The sequence below is a fragment of the Haemaphysalis longicornis genome, unplaced genomic scaffold, assembly GCF_048455015.1.
Source record: "Haemaphysalis longicornis isolate Haplotype H1 unplaced genomic scaffold, Haemaphysalis longicornis Haplotype H1 scaffold_10, whole genome shotgun sequence".
Lineage (NCBI taxonomy): Eukaryota > Metazoa > Arthropoda > Arachnida > Ixodida > Ixodidae > Haemaphysalis > Haemaphysalis longicornis.
In genome coordinates, this window is record NW_027526204.1 from 135,431,960 (window position 1) to 135,444,617 (window position 12,658).

The 12,658-nt window shown below is 46.3% G+C and overlaps 1 protein-coding gene across 2 annotated transcripts in view; it reads left to right on the plus strand.

The window, feature by feature from the left end:
- The window catches only part of Edtp (Egg-derived tyrosine phosphatase), a 34,421-nt gene continuing 21,763 nt past the window's right edge, over positions 1-12,658 (plus strand). For both annotated transcript variants that reach the window (XM_077690859.1, XM_077690860.1), the window contains exons 1-7: positions 1-244; positions 4,136-4,201; positions 4,756-4,856; positions 6,629-6,749; positions 10,041-10,116; positions 10,683-10,769; positions 11,540-11,645. In XM_077690859.1, coding sequence (XP_077546985.1) covers positions 14-244; positions 4,136-4,201; positions 4,756-4,856; positions 6,629-6,749; positions 10,041-10,116; positions 10,683-10,769; positions 11,540-11,645 — 788 coding nt within the window. In that variant the 5' untranslated portion in view covers positions 1-13. The remainder of the gene's footprint in view (positions 245-4,135; positions 4,202-4,755; positions 4,857-6,628; positions 6,750-10,040; positions 10,117-10,682; positions 10,770-11,539; positions 11,646-12,658) is intronic.

The following is a 12,658-nucleotide window of genomic DNA, read 5'->3' on the forward strand; positions in this document are numbered from 1 at the left end:
GTGGCAGCGTCACATGACCCTTGTCATAAATTGTCAACATGGCGTCTGCTGGCTGCGTGGTATGCGTCGGTGGTGTCAGCATAAACCTGCGTTTCTTAGGCGCGCCGGCAGTCCGACCGTAGGAGCGATGGGTTCTCCACGTCAGCCGTCGCAAATGGACATTGTAAATACGTCGGATCTCCAGAACCTCGTGGAGTATTGCACGAAAACAGCCTTCAGTGCCGCCACGAGCAACGCCGAACAGGTGAAAAGCGCGACACGTTATCAAAATCTCTGTGCTGTAAGCCCGTGGTTTGAGTTCGCAAGACGCGCTCGTTTACTCAGCAACGCTAGAAAATAACTTGAAGACTGCTCTGCTAGCGTCAGCTGCTGACGACAAGGGCGCGTCTACAGCTCACGTGTCTCACGAGCGCTCATCGGCAGGTTGTCGGCTGCGCGTCTTGCGGGCGTCGCTGTCGGACGTAATTTACAATTCAGAACGCCGGATTAGATAACTCTTCGTGATACGTAATTGCGCTTGAGAACACGTATTCTAATACTGCAGACATAGGCCCGTTACGTTGTCTTGTGATAACTCTCGGCCCATGTCAAAACACGTCGTTTTTCGGGCATGCCTTTGAAAGTTTTGAAACTGCGCGTGGGAATAGCTTAAGAAACGCGTTTACTGATTGTCCGGGCTTGAAAACAAAAGAAGGCGCTGTGTAAATGTCTGCGCGCAGTGCAACCGAAACGACGGTGCAGCAATTCACGCACAGCCGGTATGCAGATGTTAAATCATACATCCTGCCACGAGGGCTGGTATGAACTGTGCCACTACCCCATGACAGACTCCCTCGTGTTTGCTGGGAATTTGTTCCCAACTTTCAGAAGTGCTGCTAATGGGTTTTGTGAACTTTGCCTCGTGACTGAATGACAACTGTGACCGGGCGTTACATTTACCGTGTGTTTGCCCCCCTCACAGCCCCTCTGCCGGCTTGTGCGCGGTGTGGTCGAAATCTAGGTTATCGGCGTGGCGGTGGCGGCAAGTTTTAATTTAGAACAGAACGAGTTCTTTCTGTTCGCGGGGCGTGCGAAAGTATTGGGGCTTGGCGCCTGCCACACCCCCTGGGCGCCTAATTACGCTTTTTTCCCCCTGGAGTTCACCCTTCCTCTACTATTTATTTTTATTTCCATTCTGTCGCGCTGTGCGCAGTGGATGCCGTTTTGTTGTAGCGGCACATAGCCTGAACTTCAGTTTGTAAAGTGACGGGCGCTTGCCCTCGTGTGCGCGCGGCAGAAAAGCGAGATACGAGAGCGCAACCTAGATTCACTGCTTGCAGTGCGAGCGAACGTGGCGGAAAACCTTATTTTTCGTTCCGAACTTTATTTACTTCCGGTGGGATTTGGCTGTGCTTTGAATTTTGTGTTCACTGAAAATTGTTCTGTACCTCTCGTCAAGAGCTAACTTGTAACTTTCACATGAACAGCATTACTGAAAATACTTCACATGAAAATAAACATTGCTAATATAAATGTTATTTTTTCTGAGGGCAATTAGTGTCACTAAATAAAACTTATTTGGTGGCTCTAGGCAGGCAGGGCGGCTTCAAGAGACCAGTGTGGGCTTTTATTTTTCGTGAAACGAGTAAATGTGGAGAAAAACAAGAGAGGCACTCTAAATGTATGTAGTGGATTTGGGGAGGTTGAAAAAAAAAAAGTTGTATGGGCCCATACGACTTGCAATTGTTTGCGTGTATAGGGTGCATACCATTTGTGTTTTGCAATTGCATGTTTGGTACTGTATCAACTTAGGTTAAAGTTTTTATTCTCCCTCCAAATCGTGTGTTTTCGCGATGTCTGCAGTGACATCGCAAGAACAGGATCACGCGAAACCTAGTGTGCCATTAGGCTGTGCAGCCTTGTTTACCGTCAGTCCTCCTAGATGGTACTACCATACTGTGCCAGGCCGTTTTCTGCCTTTGCTTTGTTTGTTACCGTATTTGCACCTGGCTTGCTTTTGTTAAAGTAGAAAATCGTTTCGTGAAACATGGTGTTCGCTCTACAAATATGGTCACGTAGGACACCGTCGCTTCGCCATTCGAGCATTGTTGTCCGAGACAACCCCAAAGCACCGCAGTCCCGTGCAGCTAAAACGAGCATAGTGCGCGCTGTACCAACAGTGGTACGCATCGGTGCTTCTATGTTTACTTTCAAGTTTTCCACTGTTTACCCCACCATTCTTACTGCTATAAAAATAATGTGTCCTAAATTTAAGCGCAAACAGCTTGTTTGGTAAGCTTATAAGCCCTGCCGAATTTGAGTTAGCTTTTTCCGGCCTCAGCCAATTGCACAGCTGGGCATATGACATCACAGGTTCTGTTGTGGGAAATGGGCTAATGGTTGCATGGCCATTTCCTTTTTCCTAATTATGTAGCTTATTTGAGCAAAGTTCACATTAAAAGTAGTGTCAGTATGATTCTAATGAGGCAATCTTTTGAATGAACCGAACGTGTTTCATTGCTGGTCCCTTTAAGGGCAAGAAATGAGCGCCTTGGCTGGCTCGGTGTTCACCATGGACCCAGGACTTTGGAAAGGTTGAATGGCCTATTGGCTACTTATAAAATACTGCCGTGCAGCGCTAATTGGAATTCATTTTTCAGATGTCAAACGACTTGAAAGAAAGTGGAGTGAGGGGCTTAAATTTTTTGGTCCTTTATTGTGATGTTTCCACGGTGTCGTACATTTAAAGACACCATTTCAAGCGTGTGTTTCAGGTTTTTGTCATGTGCTTTGGGAAGTCTGTCACAAGACTCTTATTCAGGTAAATGGTGTTGGTACAAGCGTGGCAAGAAGTGTTGGGGTTGGATTATTTATGGGGGCAGGACTCGTCGGTTTTCACGACGTTGTGCAGCAATTTATCTGATATAGGGTGAATGAAACAGGGCAGTTACCGATTTCAAAAGATCTCCCCCAGGATGGCACCATGTAGTGAGCTTAGAACATTAATCTTTACTAGCAGAACAGTTTATTGGGGGGTTCAGGACTGGTGTTTGACCCATACAAGAGCACTCTGGTGACAGGTCAGGATCGACGCACGATAGGAAAGGGTTGAAGGTGATGTCGCCTAGTATATGCACACCCTTCGAAGAAAAAAAAAAACTCTCGCCCATTGTCTTCATTGCTGTTTTGCGACGGCGTTTTCCTGTGGCACGAGCTGTGAGGGCTTCTGACGTTACACGATAGGCTCAGTGATAGCAGTGCGATATGCCCCTCCTTGCTCTGTTGGTGGTTTTCTTCTTCTTCTTCTTTTTTTTTTTTTTTTTTTTTGAACTGGCTTATGAGGCTTTGTTCTAGGAAAGATGGTGCTATCACTGTGTGCTCTTTGTCTGTTGTTTTTTTTTACTTGTCACAGCTTATCAAGTAGCATGATAGTGGGGTGCACACACTAGCAAGAATGATACCTTTCTTTTATTTTTGGTTGAAAGGGTTGTGACTCCAAACCTCATGACCCATGGTGTTTTCAGAGGGTATGGTTTGTTTTTCGTTTTTTTTTTTCCTTAGATGTAACTGAGTAAGAATACTGCCAAGTGAAAAAAAAATACTACTTGATAATTTTTAATGGAGGACAAGGGTTGTTTGTGCGGAGATAACGTAGACAATGATCGCGAAGTGAATTTAAATGCAACAAAAGGCCTGGGCAGTGGGACGCATGGCTAAGTAATGGGCTGAAGCACAAAATATGCAGAATCGCTTACCTTTCATGATGTTCTTTTTTTCTTTCTTTGAAAAATTTCATTTGCACAGTTGTGGACACTAGCTTCACCGCATAACAAACCAGCATGCTCGCACTTTCCCACGGCACAACTTTAATGTCAAACACTGTTGAGAGAGACATGCTCTATACATTGCGCTTTTTTACAGTTACATAAATTGGTTTACTTGAACATTTTTTTTTTGTTTGTGAAAAATGTTCCTGTTAAATGTCTGCCGTACTTGTGTTCCATTGCATGTTTTCTCCTTGCTGAGAACGGCAGTGAATTTTGCCTTTCAGTGTTCGTAGGGTGTGGGCATAAAGGCTGTCATACGCGCGAGAGTGGTGACGTACGTAAGCGCGCTGCGTCGTAGTCATTGTCCCCTGATGTTGTTGTTGTTGCAGGCTCGAAAGGCTGCAGACATCCAGCAGAAGTGCGAAGACCTCTTTGCCAAGGACTATGTTTTCAAGGTGGGTGGGGAAACTCTGCTGCTGACTATTGCAACTGTTCTGATGCACTGAGTCTTGCTTTTATTTATTAAAAATTGAGGAATTAATAAAGGTGATAACTACTGGAGGCTTTGTGTGCCTTGCTAGGGTAGACAGGTTCCTTCCCTTTTTGCTTGCCATTCACGCCTCATTCAGGTGGTTTGTAGTTTGAATTATTTTATGCACATTAATGACTTTCTTGGGAACCTGTCAACTCTCATTTTTTATTCTCATCTCCGAGCTTTTATGTTTAACTTTTTTTCCCGTTGTTACGGAACCAAATAATTGAACATTTTCCCAGCCTTCCTAGATCAACAGGAGGAACTCAACGACTGCCAGTTAATCTTTCCACTGCTGTGCATACTAGTACCATGTACAGGTGTAGCCCACCCTGCATGTAGTGCGATTTCCTTATTGCCGTGTTCATTGAAAGCAGAGTTGCGCTTGTACTCGAGTCGTCACTCGCCTACTTACCGCATTAATCAATTTAATTTCTGTTGGGTGATGCTGACCTGTTGAACTTCCCACCCCTGCAGGTCATTGAGAACGAGCAGGGCTGCATGAGCAGCACCTATCCCACCCGGATAGTCGTGCTGCAGCAACCCATCGGCGGCCCGAACGGCGACACCGCTATCAGGCAAGTTAATTTGGGAATCGTTACTGGTGGTTTGGGAATGCCACCGTGCAGTGACGCCGGTTTCGGTTTTAAAGACTTGAACACGAAAATTTTGGTCTGTATGTCTCTCGCACGGTTCAGTCGGCAGGCCAAAAGTTAAAAGAATCTTTCAGCGCGACGTTTATATATGCAAAACATCTCCATACTATTAAATCTGGTGGCGACGGTCATGCTTGTCAGCACTGTCGAGCGAAAAGAAAACATTGAGCATATTTGACGCAAGACATGAATACAAAATGGTTATTTGCACTGTGATTTTAATTAAAAATACATGGCTGCTTGATTTTTGCTATAGCAAATAAAAAAAAAATATGGCTTGAAAACAGTTTTGACCCACAAACAGAAAGCGCCCTCTGGCGGCATTCCAAGGAGTGCATCTGTAACGAAAGGTGCCAGCAGATGGTGCAAGCAGTAAAATGCAGTAAATGCAAGCAGTAAATTGAGTCGACCTAGGAAACCTCCACAGTGTTTATCGTGTAAGGAGGGAAAGAGTGTGAGAGGGGGGCAGGAAAGAGAAGACAGGGAGGCAGAAGGCTATTGTCTTTTGATATTTGTAGTGATGTGAGCAGATTAATGGCCCTTTTAATTTCCCAGTTGCTTTTCACTTTAATTGTAGCAAAACATTACTAGCAAAAACACTCGCATCTGCATGACAGCTGATATCGTTAATCGCTGCTCAGCGTGGCTGCCCGGAGGGAATGCACATAGCTGCATTCATCCGTGCAACACGCATTCTTCTGGTGGGGGCGTAACAGGAAAAGAAAAGTTGAAGTTATAGAATGTTATCTCTTGATAATTGTGCTTCTGTTTTAGTTGTAAGGTCAGCTCACTGCTCTCGCAGCTGGTGTACAGTATGCAGTTAAGTGCTGCATTCTGCTAAGCATTTCCTCGGGTCAAACTGTTGTGAGGCAGTCAGTGCCAGCTTCCCTCTTTGGGAAGGACACCCTTTTCAATGCATGCAGAAAATCTGCCTAAATTATTTGCGTGGGCTACTAAAAGACACGTTGCATTGAAACCACTGAGAAACGAAGGAGAAAATAGCAGGGGGAAGGAAAACTAGCCCCTGAGCTGACATACAGGCTGGTTTCACTGTTGCGTTGGGGGCAATTTCTGTGCCAAGTTTGAGTGCTAGTGGCTTCAGAAGTGTATGCTTCTACACATGCCAGCCAGCTACTGGTACCACCTGCACAGCTGATGGTGTAGTAGCCACAAAAAACCTGAAGCTCCAGCTTAGTTCTTAGTCTAAGCCGCGGCACAACGTGAACTGACGTGCAGCAAACAAGTGTTGTTTATGTTGTTTCACATGCACATGTGCGTATTTGTGTTCTGGTGAGATATGATGCCTGTGGATGTCTAGATGCGTATCAGAGGTTGATTTTTCTCATTGGCAACGCAAGGGGAGTGTTTGTGGCTCAGGGTTGCAGTGCCTCAAGGCGAACTGTTTTACCCCTTTGTGGTCTGTACCTTTTATCCGGCCGTTCTAGTCCGGAAAGTGGATAAAAGGTCCGGACCAGAATGGCCGAACCTTTGTCACTTGTGAGAAAAACCGCAAAATTTAACACCGAAGTCGGGCATACCCTGACAGTGGACCGCTACGCCCGTGTTGCTATGTACGTATCGCTGCCGTGTCGGGCATGGCCCAACAACGGACTGCAAAGGGTTAAGTTTTGTGTTTGAAATGAGGGACCATGTGGTTATGGATGGCTCAGCGACTGTCGCCCTTTGCCTTGCAGACCGGCTGGTGGGGTGGGTGTACAGATCGATGTGCACGACTTGCGTGTGCAAATCCATAAAGCCCGGATCGCGAGGTGCCGTACGCGCTTCCCCGTTCCGGTCATCCTCTACGAAGGAAAGGTACGACCCAGGCATGGCTCATTTCTTCGATGCAGGAAAAACTGGCTCTCTTTACAGCTGGCAAGAAGGCATGCGTAGAGCCACTAACGTGGTACGCTTTCCAGTAACGACCTTTGCGGTCATGGTGGTGCCATGACTGTGTAAAGTCGCGCAGTGAAGAACGAAGAAAGGCTTTTGCTGGAAATTAACGTTTACTGGGGTGAACTTGTGCTCTCAAGTAGAGACGGAAGGAAATGCAAGCTGTGAAGCAGCAGTCAACCAAGTGGCACGCACAGTCGAGTGACGGGGAATCGAATGCTGCTGCTTTTCTCCCTGTAAGCACTAATCTCCCGGAACTCTTTTTGAACCATCGGCTTGGACCAAGAACATTGTTGATCAAAGAACTGCAGTCTAGGTCGGTGACGACAGGACGAAACCTTTCCTTTATCAAACAAGACTGCTCGGCACGGCATTTGGCAATAAGAGCAAATGTGCGATCAGCTCAGAAAGGATAAGATAGTAGCCAGCTATGGCCAGGCACTTGTAGCGAAAAATAAACAAGACATGTTTGCAACAATATGATGCCTAGACTGAGGGGTGCAGCTGGATCCCGTGCCTCGCAAGGAAGGGCTTCAAAGGGTGCATTTTTAAAGGGACCATGCAGACAAAATGCAAGTTTGTTTTATCCGAAAGATTTCATGTTCTGTAGTGCCCCCAGCGCTTGTCCGGCAGCAAACGATGCCGTCTTCACTGAGAAATTAATCAGTTTAGGTTAAAATTTTGATTCTCCCGCCAAATCATGTGTTTTTGTTACGTCTGCCGTGAAGTCACAAGGGCAGGTATTCAAACAGGTTTCCACTGCGTCATTCGACTCTGCAGCCTTGCTTGGCGTCAGTCCTGCCACGTGGTGCTACCATAGTCGGCCACGGAGAAAAAATGGAAGCTAAAACGTCGTTAGAGATGTACAAGGCTGAGAAATTGAACATCAGAAAGGAAAATTTCTGCGATAATTCCCAGGGCAGTGGTTTGATTTTTTAAGGCTAGAGCAGGTTGCTTGCGAACTAAGACCTTTGTGGGGAAGTATTCACGAAATGATGGGGTATGCGTGGTCTGCGGCAAAGAAACAGAAACTATGCGGCACATAGTGTTAGAATGTGAGGATATCCATCCAAATTTGCATGAGGGAAATATTCGGCTTACAGAAGCCCTAGGATTTAAGGGCATCACAGAGGAAGTTAACTTCAAGGCTGTAGAGGGGACAAAAAGATAGAATGCTGGTGGACGAAAAGCAGAGAGGGGAATATTGCCTAGGACATTACCACCTATAACAGGAAAAAGTTTTTTTTGTGCCTGTCCTAAGCAGTACTAGTATTAAACCAAGAGTATAAAACATAGGTATATCAGTCCTTTTTGATAAGATGACACGTCATCACCCCACTTCAAAGGGGGAACCAATAGCAATCATCATCATCACAGACGGTTGTTCGTCCTTGCTTTGTTTTTTACCATATTTACACCTCGCTTGTTTTTGTTTTGGCAGAAAGTAATGTTTCATGAAACATAGGGTAAACAGGGTCACATAAGACAACGTGGCTTACGCCAATTGGCCAGTGTCGTGTAAGACAACTCCAAAGTGGTGGGCTGCTGTGCAGCTCAAAAAGGCATTGTGCGCCCAGTACCAACAGCAGTGCGCATCAGTACTCCTATGCTTACGTGTATTTTCATAATTTTCAATGCTTGCTGCACCATCCTCGCTGCTGTAAAATGCATTGCATCTAACTGCAGATAGCTCCTTCGGCAAGCTTATAGGCTGTGCCTAATTTGCGTTTGCTTGTGCCGGCTTCAGCCAATCCCACAGCTGGGTATATGACATAACAAGGTTCTGTTGCAGGCCCCTTTTTCTTAATTACATAGCTTATTTGAGCGGAGTGTGCATTAAAAGTGGTGTCAGTACGATTCTAACGAGGCCACCTTTCAAATGAACCAAACTTGTGTTTTGTCTGCATGGCCCCTGGCCACATGGATTTTCAAAGGGAATTGAAACCATGCGGCCCTGTTGTTGGTGGGGTGCCCTGGGGGTAGTGCTGTTAGTGGCTGTGGGAATACGCTTGCTGCTAGAAATAGTGGGAATACGTTTGCTGCTAGAAATAGTGGGCTTGCACACAGTGTAGGGTGCCCTGTGACCATCTGTGCAGGAGATGCTTTTCTTGAAACCTTTTGCTTTATTTTGGACCATGCGGGTTGCAATTCTTTCCGGGGTCTTATTTCACGGTCAGAATTGTGGGGCGTCTTGTCTCGACCGTTCCCACTGCAAGTTAAAACATGGTGGATGAAGGAAGCAGCCGGGCTGGGGGAGATGGCTGTAGATGAGTGGAGATGACTGGACTGGGGGTGCCATCTGTTTACAGCAAAGGAATCCCAGCATTCCATAGTTGTCAAGGGACTAGTGCAGCAACCTAAACTGGTCCAAGCGATTCCACCCAAAGCATTGCGTTTCACGCGGCGAGCTTGCTGCAAGTCAGACCGTAGGACCCTGCCGCAGTCGTTTATCTTTACAAAGAGGGGGGGGGGGGGGGGGGGGCTTCTGCCTGTCATAGTAGTGTTGAAAACTGTGGAGCCACTTACATAGGATTGATATTTCCACTCAAATCTCTCCCTTTTTTAGGGGCGAAGCTCCTCATGCTCGGGGAAAGTCCCTCGGCGTGCTGTGCCCACTAGTTCTCGAGGCGACCGCCAGAGGCGCAGCTGTGCAATAGTTCATAGGTCGCCCGCTAGAAGGCGTGCCGCTGCTCAAGGCGGCACGGCATACACCTGTACTCCTCAGTCTCCGCTGCTCCGCTGCATACTCGCGTCCCACAGCTTTGTAATCAGTAATGTAATCCTTGTATATAATTTCATCGATATGTAAATGGTTACATCTTGTGTGTATATAAGTGTAAATAATTGCATCGATATGCAAATAATAAACACAGTCTATATAAGTGTATATACAATCACCCCTATAACAACGTGTCGAATCTTTATATGATGTGTGGGCGAATGTTTCACGGTTTTACCGATAAGCATTGGAGCTTCGTCCCACTCATCATCATTCACTTTGTGGAGATGGCGGGATTTCCTTTTTTGCGTGGCCTGTGATGACGTTAGCAACATGTAATGGTGGAGCATACGGGTGTTAGATCAATAGCCCCTCTTCCTGTTAACTTCTTTCATTGTAGGGATGATAATTACCGTAGCAACACTTCGTTTTATCCGCGTTAAAGTGTTCAAACGCTTTCGCTTATACTCTATGGGTGTGCTTTTCCTCCGCAGTACATCTGCAGATCAGCAACACTTGCTGCCGGGGCGGAGATGTACAGCAGGTCCGGTCTGGACTTTTTGTTTGCTGGTACGTACTTCCACCTTTACCGTTCTTCCCAGTTGTTCTTGCTGCTTTCAGCAGGTTACTTCTGCGCAATGAAGTGGCAGTTAACCGGTGTTCTTAGTCATTTTGCATTTAAGTGCCCTGTCCTGTCGCATCATAAAGTGCGCGGGAATCGTAGCTTTTATCGTGTTGTTAATTGGTTGCACGTGTTGAATGGAATGAAACTTCAACGCTGCGAGCAGCTGAACTTAAACTGAGAAAATTACAATTGTCTGTTTCAGCTTTGTGATGTTATACCTCGAGCATCAGGCGTTGTCTATTTGAAGTGCACCCTTATCTGCGGCGTAGTGTAATAATAATGAAGGCCTGAAGGTGCAGTCACTCTTGGCGTGTGATGCGCAAAATGAATGGCGGCCCGAAACTGGAGTCATTTGTCAAATTACAGTGCTGTGGTTTTGGGGGCGGGACTAATGGTCGACCGAAAAGCGTACGTGCGTTCTTGTTTCCCTTATCTCGGCCCCGTTCTTTTTCCGTACTCCTCTTTGTGTGGGTGATTGATAGCCATCGGTGCGTGTTTGTGCGTCTCCCAGATAAGCGGTCCACGGAGAACAGGAGGAGCACGGACAATGGCAACGCAAAGGCGTCCTGCACGCAGTCTTCGCGGTCACCCTCTTTAGGTGAGCTGCTTCGGTCACTGCTGTCACCACTGTCGCGCCGTGGGTTCACATCCCTTCCACTCGGTATTAAAGTTGCCGCATACAACATCCCGTTGATCTCTGCAACCAGAAAATGGATGGGGTTGGGCATGGGATAATTGAAGTTGGCGTATTCACAGCGCAGTTTGAATCGTACGGGTTCTTTCAGTAGGGCGAATTGATGTGAATCGATTCTGACACCTTGTGTCACACTGTTTGCCCCTCCACATTGCTTGCCTTGCAATTTTGGCGATGGCGTTGAAATGGCATAGGCTGCAAGCCAATGTAAACTCGCTGTGTTGAGTGGCCACACAGATTGCGAGATGCACTGGGGTTGTCCAGTAGTCTAGTAGGCGAGAGCAGTGCACACGTCCTGGCACTTGACCTTCATGGACCCGCTGTTGTTTCCGTCAGCCCAAGTGTTTTCTTGCTGAGTGAGAGCCTGCACGCATTACAGTATTGTAAAACCGCAATTCATCTCCCACCCTCGTTCCACCTGAAATTCGTTAAAAAGAAACGTTAGGTGGGGAATGTCTCGGGCACCGATAAAAAAAAAAAATCTGGAAAACCTAGAAAATGTCCTTTTTGACTGTTTGTTTGCATCTAGCGCAGCTTTTCATATTAGCTCGCGGTGTGTTGGCTAACTTGCGGTTAAAGCGCTACAGCTTGCAATTGCAGAATTGAGGACGGGTGGGTGTACGGGCGTGCTTGTTGCTTTCCTTCACCGCTGGTGTTGTCGATCATCCCCACAGGATCGTCCTTAGAGTATTCGAATGAGTCCGCTGCAGCCGACGAGCTGGTGGACGATGAAAACTTCATCGACCTGGCCAAACAAAACCCTCCGCCAATACCCACAAGGTGAGTTTTTTTTTTTTTCTGATGAATTCCACTTGTGCGTGTGAGCCAGTGGTATATTCGGGGGAAATAGGGAATTCATTAGAAAGGCATGATTCAGCTGTCCCATTTACACGTATACTTTCAAGACATGGTGGGCACAGATGGTGCTCGGGGAAATTGGTTAGCAAATAAGGAGCACGTTTCATTGTATAATAGGTTGTCTGCCCAACGCCATTTGGGTTGAAAACAGCTGTTTTCGGTTGAAAACAGTTGAAAACCTGTTTTCCTTTTTGCCTGAGCTAAACCGTTGGATCTCCCTTTATACTCTTTTAATTAAGGCTGTTTACGGTTTCCAAGCGAGAAAAGAAAATGGCTGTTAGTCACCTAGTTGTGGGTTCGATTTTTATGTGTCATGGTATTTTTATGTGCACTGTATTTTTGACACAAGTGCACAGTGTCTTGTGCTGGTTAACCCTTTGAAGGATGAATTTTTTTGAAGAAAACTCCCAGATGGTCAAATAAATTCAAAATACTTTATTGTGGAATTTGAATGTACAAAATTGTAAAATCGGGAATAAATCGGGGGGGGGGGGGATTTGGAACATTATTTTGGTGTCTGCATCACTCAGAAGTGCAAAACGTTCAATAGTATTTCAAAGTGTGGTATTCCTTGAAACACTGGTCTTTGCACAGTGCGTTATCGCAATCTGTGCACATGAGCAACTAGTTGTGTTGGCACACACACATCTTTGTGTGCGGCTGCCTGTCTGAGGCACCCACCCTCTCTTGAAAGCGGCACGCTGTCAGTCACAGCGGATTGTCTGTGGTTCGCCTTGTTTGTTGGATCTGGGTCTTGTACTGTTCCAATATTTGGGTCGCGACTTTTTTTCTAAAAAGCATTTCCGGGGTGCCAGTTCTCTCGCGGTAGAGAATAAATTCATTCAGCAGTAACATTTCTAGCAGGAGAAAAAAATAACTTTTAGCTCTGCTTCCAAGTTTGCCTGAGGCTTTCACTGAAGCTCATCTGCGTGTCT